This window comes from Aspergillus brasiliensis, assembly GCF_001889945.1.
Source record: "Aspergillus brasiliensis CBS 101740 unplaced genomic scaffold ASPBRscaffold_17, whole genome shotgun sequence".
Lineage (NCBI taxonomy): Eukaryota > Fungi > Ascomycota > Eurotiomycetes > Eurotiales > Aspergillaceae > Aspergillus > Aspergillus brasiliensis.
Window position 1 is genome coordinate 190,321 of NW_027137458.1, and position 15,990 is coordinate 206,310.

General features: G+C 52.4%; 6 protein-coding genes across 6 annotated transcripts; 4 read left to right on the top strand and 2 right to left on the bottom strand.

The window, feature by feature from the left end:
• Nucleotides 1-284: 284 nt before the first annotated feature.
• Nucleotides 285-1,705, top strand: ASPBRDRAFT_59118 (thermophilic desulfurizing enzyme family protein; the record flags this gene model as incomplete). The annotated part of the gene is made up of 3 exons (XM_067627999.1): nt 285-580; nt 639-1,112; nt 1,192-1,705. The coding sequence occupies 3 exons, from the start codon at nt 285-287 to the stop codon at nt 1,703-1,705; spliced, it is 1,284 nt and encodes a 427-aa protein (XP_067474365.1).
• Nucleotides 1,706-2,016: 311 nt separating this feature from the next.
• ASPBRDRAFT_78662 (2OG-Fe(II) oxygenase) lies at nt 2,017-4,814 on the bottom strand (the record flags this gene model as incomplete). The annotated part of the gene is made up of 5 exons (XM_067629422.1): nt 4,711-4,814; nt 3,349-4,551; nt 2,908-3,289; nt 2,274-2,839; nt 2,017-2,211 (listed from the first exon to the last, which is right to left on the bottom strand). The coding sequence occupies exons 1-5, from the start codon at nt 4,801-4,803 to the stop codon at nt 2,017-2,019; spliced, it is 2,439 nt and encodes an 812-aa protein (XP_067474366.1). The 5' UTR covers nt 4,804-4,814.
• A 1,056-nt stretch (nt 4,815-5,870) lies between these two features.
• ASPBRDRAFT_136113 (putative glycosyl hydrolase) lies at nt 5,871-7,013 on the top strand (the record flags this gene model as incomplete). Its single annotated transcript, XM_067618766.1, has 1 exon — nt 5,871-7,013. One exon carries the CDS (start codon nt 5,871-5,873, stop codon nt 7,011-7,013), a length of 1,143 nt encoding a protein of 380 aa, XP_067474367.1.
• A 497-nt stretch (nt 7,014-7,510) lies between these two features.
• ASPBRDRAFT_136577 (uncharacterized protein) lies at nt 7,511-8,857 on the top strand (the record flags this gene model as incomplete). Its single annotated transcript, XM_067618806.1, has 2 exons — nt 7,511-8,417; nt 8,472-8,857. The coding sequence occupies 2 exons, from the start codon at nt 7,511-7,513 to the stop codon at nt 8,855-8,857; spliced, it is 1,293 nt and encodes a 430-aa protein (XP_067474368.1).
• A 981-nt stretch (nt 8,858-9,838) lies between these two features.
• On the top strand, nt 9,839-13,605 carry ASPBRDRAFT_59122 (uncharacterized protein; the record flags this gene model as incomplete). Its single annotated transcript, XM_067628000.1, has 12 exons — nt 9,839-10,690; nt 10,742-10,890; nt 11,446-11,519; nt 11,564-11,755; nt 11,814-11,921; nt 11,977-12,087; nt 12,135-12,240; nt 12,289-12,451; nt 12,506-12,588; nt 12,637-12,831; nt 12,892-13,026; nt 13,098-13,605. 12 exons carry the CDS (start codon nt 9,839-9,841, stop codon nt 13,603-13,605), a joined length of 2,676 nt encoding a protein of 891 aa, XP_067474369.1.
• Nucleotides 13,308-15,346, bottom strand: ASPBRDRAFT_162074 (SNG1 family protein). The gene has a single exon (XM_067619498.1). The coding sequence runs from the start codon at nt 15,180-15,182 to the stop codon at nt 13,695-13,697; it is 1,488 nt and encodes a 495-aa protein (XP_067474370.1). The 5' UTR covers nt 15,183-15,346; the 3' UTR covers nt 13,308-13,694.
• Between the last annotated feature and the right edge of the window lie 644 nt (nt 15,347-15,990).

The window sequence follows — 15,990 nt, forward strand, 5'->3', positions numbered from 1 at the left end:
ATAACGACATCTCCCATCCACTCACTACTCTGTACTACAAACACATCCACTATTGTCCCTTTGTCGATCTTCTAGCATGCAATGTGCTCACACCCGCAGATGGCGTGATTGTTGCGCGTCATTTACAAACTTCCAGCGCAATCACACATCTTTGACTACTTTTTGAGTCCATCAACACTACACACTACTCACAATCAGCAAGTAATAAATAGCCAGCGCCAGCATGTCCGCAGCAACTCATCACACCCCTCCTTCTACCACACTAAGATACCACAACCACCATCATGACCCAATCTGACATCCCAGCCACCGACCCCGCCGTCTACGATGCCTACAAGTCCCAATGGGCCTCATTACCCGACACCGCGGAGGCCTGGCTCGCCCGAGCGCGCGAAGTATCCGCCGTGCTCAGCCAGGACGCCGCGCAGCGCGAGCAAGAGAACAAGTCCCCGCGGGCGGAGGTCGCACTGCTAAAACACTCGGGACTGTTAAAGCTCCTTGGTCCTAAGAAGTACGGCGGAGGCGAACAGCCCTGGAGCGTGGGATACAAGGCCATTCGCGAGGTAGCCAAAGGCGATGGGTATACCTCCCCTGCCACCACATCCAGCAACCAAAACCACTAACAAAGAATGGAATAGATCAATCGGCATGCTCCTAGGCTACCACCTCCTCTGGTCTACAACGGCCAACATCGTCGGCACGCCCTCCCAAGCCGACCGCATCCACCAATGGATCCTCACCAACAACTACTTCGTCGGCGGAGCCGTCAACCCGCGCGACAGCGATCTCACCATCACCTCGGACGGAGAAGACATCATCTTCAACGGAGCCAAGTTCTTCAACACCGGCGGTGTCGTCTCCGACCTCACCGTCCTAGAAGGTGTCCTCGACGGAACAGGCGAACACATCTTCGCGCTGGTCGAGACCCGTCAGGAGGGGATCAAATTCGCCCATAACTGGAATAACATCGGACTGCGACTGACCGAGTCCGGAGGAGTCAAGATCGAGAACGTGCGAGCACCGTGGAGAGATGCATTGGGGTGGGATGAGGTGTCGAAGAGGCCGCGCGAGGAGGTTCTGGGGGTGCCGTTTGCGAGTTTGTTGTTGCCGACGTATGACTTTCCCCCTTCCCCTTTCCTCCATCCCTTTCTATTCATTCATTGAAGGCTGTGATACTGATTATTCGGGCAGAATCCAACTCGTCTTCAGCAACTTCTACCTCGGCATCGCACAAGGCGCCCTATCCTTCGCATCACAATACACCGTGAGCACGACCCGCCCATGGCCCTTTGGCGGGGACAACAAACCCTCCGCGACGGAGGAGTTCTACATTCTCGAGCGATACGGGAACTTCTTCGCGCATCTCCGCGCGGCAGAAGCACTAGCGGATCGGGCCGGAGAGGAGATCTCCTCGCTGTATCGAGAACACTCGGACAACCGGCCTGGGTTGACGGCCAGACAACGGGGTGAGGTGGCCGAGTGGATCGCCAGTGTCAAGGTGGTTACTACGGATGTTGGGCTGCGGGTGACGTCGGGGATCTTTGAGGTGACTGGTGCTAGGGCCACGGCTGTGAAGGTGGGATTGGATCGCTTCTGGCGTGATATTCGCACGCATACGCTGCATGATCCGGTGGCGTATAAGAATCGTGAGCTGGGGAGGTATGCTCTGTTGGATGAGGTGCCGGAGCCGACGTGGTATACCTAGAGTCACGTTTACTGATAGCGTTGTGTCAATATCCTATGTTTGGAATGATCGTATTGCTGAGATGGTAGTATAGACCACCATGATAGGTTTTCTCCACGTACAGATGAACATTATGCAACAGTAGTATCATGCTGCGCAATATGAAGCTGAATGGAGAAGCAACCAAGATAGAAATACCAAGCTTACGAGGTAAGGTACTGTGGAAGCGTTCAATTTATTATCACTAGTTACGAAAAGAAAAACCTAAAGAGAATAGCACCTCCTTCCCGCAGTCTCGATTTATCAGAAGGCTTTCGCAAAATCCCACTAACCTACTCCATCTGCATGCTTTGGCCGCGTTGACTAAAAGGCGGAATGACGGCCAAGATCGCTGCACAGGAATAATGAGTGCCGATGCTAGCTTGATTGCCATAAGAAATGTGAGAAAATGCCATCTCCTCATGCTTGGGCCCGGTGAGCCAGATAATGCCGGGGAGGTGGTATGACGGCCAGAGATCGTTGACCACCTGGCAAGTGAAAAAGGTCAGTTTTCCATGTTCACAAAGACACTCCTTGAAATGCGACTTACCTTCTTCTCATCCTCATCCTCTCCGCGCTCATCCGTAAAGTAGCTTGGGAACCGCGGAGCCACATAGGCAGCCCCGGCCTCGTAGAGGCTGTTCGGCTTCTTTGGCAGCTGGTGCTTGTCTCCCAGCGAGAAGGCTTCGGTCATTTCCACCACTTCGCGGGTCAACAACAGCCGTCTCCAGTGCTGGTCGACGTCAAGTGCACTGCTGGCCTTCCAGGGGTACATCTCCCTGTAGCTGAGGGGTCCCTCTTTGCCCTTCTTCAGGTATTTTTGTGGAACAGAACGACGATGGCTTCTCCGGGACCGATACCCATATTCACTCTCAGAATCGGAGCTTGAGGCCCCTGTGACTGAGTCTTCCTCAGAGTCCATCAACCGGGGTTCATCATTACCGACATAGACGCCATAGCGTCCCAGGACCGGGAGGATGCGGACCGGGATACCAAGTGCTTCAAAAACTGCATAGACAACAAGATCGGCGCCCTTCAAGGCACGCGGGAGTTGCAGCTCGGCTAGCTCCGAGGAATGGGGATAGGCATGGGAGCAGAAGACCCCCAACACGCCGCCTGACATGGACAGCCAAAGTTAGTACATTGCACGTGCAAGGGGACTGATTAATAGGGGGGCATCATACCGTCTTTTAGGAAGCCAGGGGTGGTGAGGAGACTTTTGATCAATCCATAAAGTGGAAGCGTCTGTGGATCCAGAACAGGACGGATGGGCGCGAGTATGGCACCGGGCATCTCCCGTACATACAGATTGTATGTGAGAGTGATCCGATGGCCCGAGCTAACGGTCTCGATCTCATGCTCGCAATCCGAGTAGAAGGCCGCCCACTGGATACTCGAGCTGCTCTGCCGGCTCCAATCAAAGTTGGTCTCCTGCCCGTGATGCTGCACAGTCAGGTTGCCTCCCGCGAACTGGCACGGCAGGCAAACCACGAGTGAGCCAATCTGATGCTCCGATCGTGGCGTGTCGACGTGTTTCCGGAAATGCCCAGAGGGCCCCGAATATACCTGCAGTGGATTCAGTCAGCGCATGGGGAACAGTAGGAGGAGCATGGTGCAGAACGGACATTCAATTTGTACAACTCAGCCTTCAGCTTGCGGAACTGCAGGCAATTTTCAGTATGGCTACTGATACCCGGGAGAAGGATCTGCTCGATGAGCTCGATAATGCCAAAATCGGCTGGGTGGAAGCTCGTCAGAAATTGGTCGGGTTCGAGCTTGCCTGCCCGACGGTATTCAGGGTCAAGGATGTCCTGCCCACCCCTACCAAAGCTGGCAGGTTGACAAGCATCAACAAGCCCTTGCACGCCACGGAATGAAGAGCCACTGGCCTCACTTGGCACCGGCAGCGTGAATCTGTGTGCGGTGGAGTCGTGCTCGGCACCCCAGTGTACCATCTGCACACGGGGCGAAGTAGGTCCAGCTGCAGATTGCTCGGAGCCGATGGGGCTCGTGATTGGGATCCTCCCTCCGCATGCAAAGGAGGCAGATGAGGTTTCGCTGTCGATCGCTTCTCTCAACTGCTGACAAGCCTGCGTGAAGGCGCCAGTCGCTAGGGAGGAAGCTCCGGTACTTTTCCCTCCTGCTGCTGCCAGACGTGTCGCACTCAAGGTGTCTAGGAGTCGGTCGATGAATCGAGCGCGGGTTATTGGACGACCTTTTGTCTCACGAACGTCTCCTTTGAGTTTCTCTTCCGGTCTATCCTTAGTTTCCGTGCCTTCTGCATCAATCTCTTCTGCACCGGTCTCTCCATCGGTCTCTTCTTCATCGCTCTCTCCTCCATCAGTCCCTGCTGCATCGGTACTTTCTGCGTCGGTATCGTCTGTCTCCATATCATCTGTCTCCATAGCCTCCGATTCCTCATAGTCCTCATCATCAATAAAGTTCTTCTGAAAGGTTTGCTCCTTGTTATCCTCGTGCTCATCTTCCTTGTCCTCGTCTTCCTCGTCTTCGGACATCTTGGTTTGCACAGCCCTATATCGTCTATGCAACCGTCGAAGCACTTTCTCGTTGGCAAGAACATCGGTGTTTTCCTCCACATAGCCCGGAACAAGACGATTCAGGTTGTCCCGGAGTTCAGAGGCGATTTCCAGCAGCTCCTCGGCACCCTTCTTCTTCCATCTTAATGGCGTTGGCGGCTTCTTGGGACCAATATCCCCGTAGTCCCGGCGGTCATTATCTCGGTTCCAGTCCAGCTGAGAAATGATGGAATGATTGAGCCGGTGAACGCGCACGAGAAACCTATCAAGGCATGCATCGACTTTGCAATCCTGTCATAACCGGTCAGCATGGCACCATAGAATCTTTTTTTTCTTCCTCATATGCTATTGGGGTTGGATTATTTCCATTATTTTTTGATGGAAGAGAGGGAACAGATTTGGGTAAGACAAAGGATCCAAATCGACAGGTTAGGAGGACACGGAAATTACCTCGATGGCAGTTTTATTGGCCCAATCCTCCAGGTCCGCGAGAGTGCGCTCAAAGCGGGGTGGCGAGCCAGGCATTTTTCTTCTGTTACCCATGACAGCGGTTTTAGAAGTAGGTGTTGGGATGATGATAGGAAACAACTGAATGTCTGGGGGTGAGGTGGGCTGGGTATTTATGCCGCGGGAAGGGGAGTCCGGACAAAGAGAGAAGAGGACAAAGAGTTACGGCACGGAAGATACACATCTGCATGGCTTTCAGGCCGCACAGGCAGCAGCCTGGAGTGTCGAGGTCTTAACCATGGCCTAGCTGCATGAGCCATGTGTAACCAGGCGACACACTGGCAATAGTGACATGTCAAACAATTCACACACCATAAGAATGAAGAATCCTGACTGGCAGTAGAGGTTGGACGGCTATTGGCCGTTCAGGTGTATGAACACGGAAGGTTCCGAATATGATTCACCTTTGGAAATGGACCATCAACCTCGTCTGTCTGGTATGGAAAGAGCCATCACTTTGAACGTATAAACTGCTCTATTGCAATCCACTTATTTCCTTGTGAGATTGCTGGTTCGGTGAACTGCGAGACATAATTTGGCTAGATTCAATTCTACTATATTTTTTGGTTGATGACAATGAGAGCTCAACTTTCGCAGGTATGGGAGTATTGAAGCATGAAGTGACTTCTGGGTTTCAGGGTCACTGCGATTATATCTGCTGATATTTCTCGAGATGACAGCGTATTTAAGTGCAGCTACAGAAATCCTTTACATCGATATATATCCATAGAACCCAATCGGTCAATTACTTTCGATTGTTAATCTCACTTTGCTACGCTGATCGTAGCCATTTATATATACTATTAATACTGCGACTAAAGTGAAATGTCCAGTTTACTTACACTTCGCTACACACCTGCATTTTGCTTGAATCAGACATCCTGTACCATCAGGGCTAGCATTGATACTATATAAAAACAACTACGCTATATGTTGGCGATGAACATCTATCATTCCGACCTTCCCAGCCATCAGGGTGGATTCCTGTGTTTCAGGAGCCTCGTGAGCATTCCACATGACATCAGGATCGGCGCCAGGAGCACCCACGATATATAAAGATAGCTCCGGACATTGTTTCCTTCAACACCTTTCATATTCCGATCATGATCACCTCAAAGGCCTATACCTTTCTGGCTATTGCCTCCACCGTCATCTCATCACCCGCTCAAGTAGCCTTTACCTCCACCACACCATACCTGGCAAATGCCGAGTCTGCTGTCACAACTCTGCAGAAATGGTACAATCACACTACAGGGCTGTGGGATACGACCGGCTGGTGGAATAGTGCCATTTGCCTGACCGTGCTGGGCGATCTGACAGCTCTGGATCCTTCGATGCTCAACTCGAGCGCAGCAACGTTCAACAACACATTCATCCAAGCGCCAAAGTCTAGTCTTTCCCATGGCACTCGCCAACCACCGTCACTCTACAGGCGTCAGTTACCCGCAACTGAAGCCGAACAGGGTGCTGGGTTTCTCAATAATTATTACGATGACGAGGGGTGGTGGGCGTTGGCATGGATCCAGGCCTACGATCTAACTCACGATCGGCGATACCTTGACACTGCAGTTGGCATCTTTGATGATATGACAACCGGGTGGGATCCTACGTGCGGAGGTATCTGGTGGGACAAAATTCATACAGCCAACGGGGCAATCGAGAATGAGCTGTTCCTGAGCGTCGCTGCTCACCTAGGGAGACGGGATACCCACAACGCGTCTTACTACCGTGACTGGGCACTAAAAGAATGGAATTGGTTCGAGAACAGCGGGCTAATAAATAGTCAAAATACCATCAACGACGGCCTAGACCTGACGACATGTCAGAATAACAACGGCACCGTGTGGAGCTACAATCAGGGCGTGATTCTTGGGGGACTGGTCGAGTTATCGCTGCTGGTCTCCAACGCGTCGTATATTACCACAGCGCAGCAGATTGCCGATGCAGCTATACAGGCATTGAGTGACTCCGACGGGGTGCTCAAGGAATCCTGCGATCCGAACTGCACCGGCGATGCGCTACAGTTTAAAGGAATCTTGATGCGGAATCTTCAAATCCTATACCAGGCTAGTCCCAACGATGGGATAAAGCAGTTTCTACAGCAGAATGCCAACAGCATCTGGCAAATTGATCGGGGCGATGGGAATCAGCTTGGTGCGGTCTGGTCAGGGCCTTTCACTGCTGCGGATGCGTCAACCCAGAGTTCTGCCTGTGAAGCTCTAGTGGCAGCGGCGGCCATTCGCTGATATTATGTGTGACTGGCGTAGTGAGTGCAGGATAATATTGAAAGAGAGCCGGATTCACGCTGAACATCCATGGAATTGCACAGCGATCACCGATCACCAGTCACGGGACTGGTGCACCCGTCTGCCATATAAAAGCCTGTTCCCCCGTTTTCTTCTCAATTTCATTTTCTTTCCTCCTCCATCCTCCGTGTGTTACCGGTGCCTGAACCAGTGCGCTGGGTGCACAGAATCTCAAAATGCTCGTTTTGATGCGGGTCTCTCGGTCAAGTCAACCTCTGATCGTCCAATGAGGCACAGAACAGCACCAGCGCGGAGCATGACAGTGAATCACCGAACTGGCCATGGATTCTACTACCTTTCAGCTCCACGCTGGAGTGTTTCTCTCATCTCACATTTTCTCATCTCACTTTTCCTATACAACGCGACTGTTTAACTCACCATCCTACCTGGATCAGTCCGTCAGATCAGTCCAAGAATCGAGGGGAAAACGTTGAAAGATGGAGTCACCAGACTACATACTGGATCCAGAAGGAGAGATCATCATTGCTCTGAAATTTGCCAATCCTGTCTTCGTCCCCTGTGAAGAAGGACGACCGCACAAGGACAACTCTGAAGTCGTGAGTAAGGAGCTGTTGCAGCGTTGGATGGCAATGGCTATAGATGCCGGAATCTTGGAGGAGAAGTACAAGAAGCTCACGATCTCTCCACTCGGGGATGAAGATGAGGACGACAAAGAGGCGGCAAGTGAACGGGAGAGTGGCATCTGGGGAATCGGCGGGCCACCGGTCGACATACTCCCAAGCTCACTGCTGACGGAAGTGGAACGAGCAGCACGCAGGAGTGCCAGACAAGCGTGGCAAAAGCTGCTCCTGGGCGAAGAGGACGAGGCTGGCACCGAGACTGGCACCGAGACTGGCACCGAGACTGGTGCCGAGGCCGTGGTTTGCTTCCAGGCGTCGGCCAAGCATCTGATGGCCGCTTCCACGTACTTTAGGGCCCTTCTCACCTGCGGCATGGAAGAAGGTATCCAATTTCAAAGAGAAGGAACAGTGCGAGTATCAGCAGAATATTGGGACGAAGAAGCGCTACTCTATGTTCTCATGATCATCCACTGCCTTCATCATGAGCTTCCGGAGAAAGTCGACTTGGAGATGCTGGCGAAGGTCTGCGTCGTTGCGGACTATTACGATGTTGGAGATGCGGTCCGATTCGCGGCACGGCCGTGGATCGCCAAGCTTGACCCTCAAGTGCCCGAGGACAGGTACCGCGAGGCCCTGCTCTGGCTGTGGGTTGGGGTCTTTTTCCGAATGCCAGGTGTGTTCAAGGCGGCGAGCTTGACCCTGATCAAGGAAGGAAAAGAAGACATGCCTCCGCTGGGTCTTCCGATTCCCAAACCGATTGTGGGTGAGTGCATCTTGAGTCGGTAGACTTCAAAGTCCACTGCTGACCGTTCCTTAGATGAAATCAACGCCCGCCGAGTCAAAGCCATTTGGGAATTGATGAGCCACGTCTATGGCGTCCAAAACGACTACTTGAGCGGGGAGAGAGGGTGCTCGTTTGAATGCAGCGCCATACTGTATGGGGCTCTGACGAAGAATCTCTGCATGTACGGGTTGCGCGAGTCTGATTTCCGGCCACCTTTTCCCCACCGTAGCTACACGTACCTCGTCCATGTGATTGATCGGTTCAGACTTCCGCGATGGTACGATCCCAGGAGTTCCAAGTATCTCTGCTGGCAGTATTGCGAGCACGAGTGCCACGACGCCCACTTCTGGGAGCTACGGGCCGGAAGGTGCTTCGAGGAGGAGGGCATGGAGCTGAAGGAATTTATCGAGATGGACTGACTGCTGCGAACCCAGTTTGCCTCTACATACGTGCGACGTGGATTTTCTGAAGAGATAGTTGGAAGATTGATGACTAGGATAGTGCAATGGAAGTAGTGAGGTAGTATTTGAAGACTGTATCTAGGAATTGCATTTGATTTGTTGTGCTGTCTCTCCTTGACTTCTGTAGTTCTGCCTCAGGAATACACAAGTAATCATGTGCTGAGCTACTCCAAAAAAGGTTTAGTCTCTGCATATTACTCATCCAGAATTTCCCAACTGGGAAGTGACGTTCCAGCCAATCAGAGAAAGCACAATGACCTTGTGGGCACTGCCTGAGGCAGCATTGCCTCCCGCAATAATGAAAAGGAAAAGCCAGAAAATCAACAGAAAAGTTGATTGTCGGCAAGTCACTTTACCAGGTGTCAATATCATTGTCATTCTTCGTATATCGGGCATATATCAAGCAGGTTATCGATGAGAAGCTCTAGTGCGGATGGACCATCATCTCGACCTTTGCCCTATCCCGATCCCAAAATGACTTCAGCTCAGGCAGCCTCACTCTGCCTGTTCATGTTCAAAGCCATCAGGGTATCTATTCAATGGTGTCATGCATAAGAAAGATTGCACATCCCACAGCGTATCATGACTGACTATTAATTGCCGTCTGCAGCTGCAGCATTCGATGGCTCTGACTGCCTCCGTTCCAGGCTTTGCCATGAAAAGATCCGCAGTATCCACTGAGCTTTGTGGTTCCATGCCACAGCCATCATCATTGGCTCCTTCACCATGATGGCAAACCGATTGACCATTCAGACGAAGATCCGAGTGGACCCGAATCGGATAATGGAGATAAGAGCATTGCTGACGAACTGCAGAAAAAATTGAGAGGAAAAGGAAAGAAAATTGGGGGTACGTAAAATGGCGGTGCCGAAATAACCAGCTCACCACCAGGTCTCCGAATCCGAATTTCAGTGACCTGACCCTAAGCAGCGCCCCATCATGAGTTTACCAGCAGCAACAACAACAATAACAGTCGAAAAACGGCTGCTCGCAACGGCAGAACATCTCAATGTCCCTAATAAATTGCCTTCAGCGTCAGTTCCGTGGGTACACCCTCATCTAGAACAGGGCGTGGTGCCGATTAAAGGCCGCCAGCTGCGTGCCTCGCAACCCATCCGCCAGGGCGAGCTGCTGATGATTGACGTGCCCTATGCGCTCATTCCTGTCGTCGATGATCCGGCCAGTAGCGATAGTCTTCTGTGCAGCAATCCAACCTGTAGTCGTCAGACGCAACACGGTTCGGGACGAATTTCATGTTCCAATCGCTGTCTCGCAGATGTAGTCTGGTGCAATGCAACCTGCCAGGAAGCTGATCATGTACGCCATGAATTCGAGTGCACCTGGCTGCAGCGATACGCCTCTCCCATCCGCGCAAAATGGGGCGAATACGACTTTGGCATGATGTGGCTGATTGTCCGCGTCCTCGCCACACGACATCTGGAGCGACAGCAGCTGCTTGAAATCAGCAACGAACCGAATCGGAACTTCAAGGGTGGCTGGGAGGCCATCCAGTCCTTCTGTGGCTCGATAGAGAGCTGGTCACACGCCCAGGTGCGATCATGGACGGCGTTGGTCAAGAAGTACCTTCGCAGTAGTCCGATTCTGCCACACGACCTGAGTGTGGATGACATCGTGGCTCTGATCTGCCGAGAGGAGGCCAACTCCTTTGGCTTGTATCCGCGAGAGACGGGCGAATATCCTGTTCCAGAGCCCCCGGTCGATCGGGGAGATCAGTTTGGTGCGGCTGTATATCCTCGAGCAGCGATCGCCAACCATTCGTGCGGTCCTAATGTAAGTGACCCGGAGTCTCCGTCTGAGTACATGCTAACATGACCGTTCAAGATTATCCATAAACCAGACCATCACGGACGCATGGTATTTACTGCCTCGAAGGACATTGCCGCGGGTGAAGAGTGCTGCATATCCTATTTCGACCTGAGCAAACGCGTTGACCTCAAATCCCGTCGAGATCACCTGCAGGGTCTGTTCCGGTTCGTCTGTGGATGTGACCGATGTACGGCTGAGGAGCCGTCGGACAAGGAGTCCGACTGGGTTGGACTACCTTTCTTGGAATAGATGCTTATAGGCTCGAGAGTGACTAGTGTTCTCGGCATACTCTTGGGTCGGTTTCGTTTTTCGCAGTTTAAGCGCCAATGTATCACCAGCTGGCTGGTGGGATTTATATAGATATCTGATAGAAGAGATGATACAATTCTTGGTTTATTCTAACGATCCACGTAATCATTCTCTTCCTGTCTCGTGCCATTTAAGGTTCTGCCAATTCTTCATTTCCAGCTCGATCATTTACGCGACATATGCTGTGTCAGCGTACATCTGGTGGTTGATGGCTAAATTAAGCTCGTCCCGAAATACTCTAGAATTCTAGAGGACATATTCCGGAAATAAACGCCGCTTTGCTTTTCCTCTACCATTATCAGCCAAGATCAGGCTACACGATCGCCGGCTGCCCAATACCTCGCTCTGATAGCAGTCCAGGCTGATCGCACCAGATTATCTGCATCTCAGTGGATACACTCCTCTCATAGGCCGAACCCCGCCCGCAGCCCCAACACGGCGCTTCTGATGCAGAAACGTGGGGGCATCTCAAGTTTCAATTGTGGTATGCACGTGTGCTTGCGCTTAAATAAAAGGTGATGCTCGTAGTTAGGGATGGGCACGCGCAGCTGTTAATCATGGATAGCAAGCTCTGTCATCCCGACCCTGGCGTGGCCGACGCCAGCGACCATGCTTCATCCTCGGGAAGCCCGAATATCACGGCAGGATCACAGCATCTGCACCGCAAGCTGGGCGGGAAAGAGGTTCAACTCTTTGCGGTCGGGGGAGCTATTGGAACATGTATGTTCCACCTCAGCATGCCGGTATCATAGAGAAACCAGCGACTGACTGTCCGTAGCGCTCTTCGTCCAAATGGGAGCCATGTTACCTAAAGCCGGCCCTGCAGGTCTCTTGATAGGATTTCTTGCATACACGCCTATCATCCTCGCTGTCAATCAGTGTTTTGGTGAGCCGTCTTTTTCGTGCTTCCCCGTTGGACATGGCCACACTGACACGTCCAGCGGAGATGGTCTGCTATTTGCCAATCCCTTCACCATTTATCCGCCTCGCCGGTCACTGGGTAGATGATGCCCTTAGCTTTGCTATGGGATGGAACTTCTTCTTTACCATGGGTTGGTGATTCGCCTTCCCAGAGAGTAGATAAGCTAACGTCTGCCAGCATTCGGCATTCCGTACGAGATCGTCGCCATCAACATCCTTCTCACGTATTGGACGGATCGTGTGCCTGTAGCTGCTGTGGTGGTGATTATGTTGGTGCTTTATACGTACGCGCTCCCACTTCAAAAGCTCTAACCTCACTCATGCAATGTCAGATTATTGAACATGTTCACTGTTCGCTTCTTCGGAGTATCAGAGTTCTACCTGTCATTCTTCAAGATCTTCCTCATGGTTGGACTTTTGCTGTATACTTTCATTACCATGGTCGGAGGCAACCCACGGCACGATGTATATGGCTTCCGATACTGGCATGATCCGGTACGTGAGCCCCCTTCACTTGAAGCATAGGTCTGGCTACCGACATGCAACAAGGGAGCATTCGTATCCTACATTGTACCCGGTGGAACCGGACGCTTCTGCGGCGTTCTAGCATGCATGATACAGGGTTCATTCACGTAAGACCACCTAACCTACCTTCTTCCTCAATCTCACCACCGCAATAGTATGGTCGGACCCGAATACATCTCCATGGCGGCCGCCGAAGCCGCACGACCACGACGCGTAATGCGCAAGGCGTACGCATCGTACCCGTGGCGCCTAGTAACCTTCTTCATCCTGGGAGCGTTGTCCATCGGCATTCTCATCCCCTACAACGATCCTATACTTGCCGCCAATCTAGGAAGTGGAACTGGAGCTGCGTGAGCCCTCACCATCCATCTCTACCTATACTACCACCTAACTCAGATATGCTCTACCAGCTCCCCCTACATAATCTCCATGACCCACTTCACCATCCCCATCCTCCCCTCCATCACCAACGCCCTAATCATGACCTCCGTATTCTCCACAGGAAACAACCTCGTCTTCTCCGCCTCACGCACCCTCCACGGCATGTCCCTCGAAGGCCGCGCCCCAACCCTCTTCACCAAATGCAACCGCCACGGCCTCCCCTACAACGCCGTAGCTGTACCCTCTCATTCTGCCTCCTCGCCTTCCTCCAAGTAAACACCAACTCCTCCACCGTATTGAACTGGCTGGTCGGGATCATCGTCTCTTCCTATCTCCTAAACTACATCGGCACGTGCATCACATACCTACACTTCTACGCTGCGCTGCGTCGTCAGGGTATTTCTCGCGATACGTTGCCGTATAAGGGCCATTGGCAACCGTATGCGGGGTGGTTTGCCCTGGTGGGGACCGTGGTGATGACGCTGGTTATTGGGTTTGAGGTTTTTCTACAGGGGCAGTGGGATGTGAAGACTTTCTTTTTGGATTATACGATGCTTGCGGGGTTTGTGGTTGCGTGGGCGGGGTGGAAGGTGGTTAAAGGGACGAGGTATGTGAGGCCGGGGAGGGCGGATTTGGGGGTAAATGGGTTGAAGAGGGAGATTGATGAGTATGAGAGTGTGGTTGAGGGTGAGGTTGAGGATGTGGTAGGGGTGAGGGGGTGGTGGAATGGGTTGTTTGAGTAGGGGTTTACTTTGTTGTGTGGGAGTCAGTAGCTGTGCTGCAGATTGATCCTTATATTGCCATAGAGTCAGACGATAGGTCTTTGGTGGTACTACTCAGTATATGGGAGATCAAACGATGGCCCCGTGTTCTGCCGACTGGTGTGCACTCTCTCCAGTCGAGACATTTCCTGCCTGATGCGCTCTCCGAATCTCTCTGGCTCTGTCTCTGCTGGCTCTCCTGCTTCTGTCTCTGCGTCCCCAGCTGGTCCCGCTTCTCCATTGGGACCGGGGGTTTCCTTGTCGGCTTCCTCTGCCTCAGCTAAGCGCTCCTGCGATTCTTTCTTCGCCTCCTCCGCCAGCACGGCGTAATGCGCCCGCCGATACACACCCAACGTACTAAGCGACATCCCGACAATTTCATACGCAAATAGTACTGGCAACGCGTAATCCAGCTGGGGATTACATCCACCGGACCAGATATCCACCATGACCTGGAAGACAGCATGCGCGGGAAGGGCATATCCCCACTTATAGAAACCAGGAGACAGCTCAAATGGCAACAGAATTGAGGAGACATTGAGCACCACCCACGAGATAAGCGCCATGGGAACAAATGGTGGTGCTAACCAGATGGTAAACACATCGAGGACGAGGAAATTCAGATGGGCGAACAGCCACAACGCCATCCAGGTGATCATGAACTGGGCGCCGTTGACATGCCAGCCATACCTGAATGCCCAGATTGCGCCGGTCGTGCAGAGCGAGCCGATGAAGGTGTATGTGGCTGAGATGAGCTGACGAATGATGGCAATGCGGTGTGCAGCGACAGAGGTGTAAAGATGGAATTGCTGGTAGAGACCGTTGAGGTAGCCCAGGTAGAAGAATTCTTGGATGAGGATGAGGATGACGACGAGGGTGTTGTAAATAAGGCGGGAGCCTTGGGTGGTGGGTTGGATGTTGATAGTGGAGAGGGTCCAGGGGTCAGCAAGAACAGATATGGCAGCCTGGTCAGTAGTATTCATGGTTTGAAAGATGGATTGGCCGTTTGTGGTGGTGTAGACTATACGGGCAGCTTCGGATAGAGCGAGGATGTTGGAGTGGATCGCCGAGTCAACGACGGTCGAGTAACGCGCCTCATTCCAGACGAGGGTCATCACATCGTTTGCGTTATAGGAAGCGGTCCCGATACCGGTGAGAGCAGCTGACAGACGTGACGACGCGTTCGGGACGATATACAAGCCCCCCCAGTAGTGAATGTTGCAGACGCTGGAGACGATCGACGCGGGATTGGGATAGGCCTGGGCGGATTGTTCGCGGAGGGTCGGAAAGCCGGGCCCTTGTAGCTGTTGGTAGGCAGCGCGCACAGCCCGACCGATTGCCCCGCCATCGTAGTCGATGAAGACGACATTAAGATTATGGATATGGGTGGTTTGTTGAAAGATAGACCCGAAGAGATAGCAGAACAAGCCGAGAAAAAGGAGTTGTAAGATGAGCAGGTTGATGGCGGCGGCTTTGAGGACGGCCAAACGCAGCGGGCGCACCTCCGGGTCGTGGATGCTGCGATGAGGGCGTTGCCGGGCAGCGGCATAGAAGGCCATCAGTTTATCTCCTACAATATGATATTTTTCTTTTCATCAGATGAATATCAGATGTCATTCAGATGAGCATCCTCCTGGTAATGGTGATCGGAGGTTGGGCCGGAATCGCGGGGACGTCAGTCGGCGGAAGGTTCCATGGTTGAGCCATGGATACGAGATCTGGATACGAGATCTGGTTCAACCCTTCCACTGACTACTAGTACTATCTAACTGGTGGTATCCTTTGCACTAATTGCAATTGGTGAGTGCCTGTCATTGATGACTGTGGGGTCTGGAAGGTGGTTCTAGTACACAGGCAAGACCCGATCGAAGCCTATTCCAACGCCATGGAAGCTGGCTACTGTTCTTTCCGCTGCACCCGGTAGTTGGTTAGATGGAATGGGTTCAAAGTAGATGGACCAAGAATTCCCAGCAGCCTGTGCTAAGATTCGATTCCCATCCATCTAGTTTCTCTTCTACTTCATTAGACAATAAATCCTTCCGTGTACATTTGTGGGCAGTCAAGAGTACTACTCACCATCATGTGACAGATCTCATCCTCCTCCCCTTTTGACCGCCTCCCGGCCACCAATCAGTGGTCCCTCCCAAGCTCGCCCAGATTGTCGACAGCACGAAATGTCGGTGCGATCAAGTCACGACTCGTTCATCCTATTCTCTTGCTTGTCTGTGATTTTGACGATCTATACCACCTTTGCAGGGAGTACACGCCATCAAGGCGGGTCTGTATTGAAAAGAAGTCCCAGACAGTTACCTAGCGGTCGGTGCGCAATCGGATACTTGCCTGGCGGGATGTCCTGCCACTGATCCG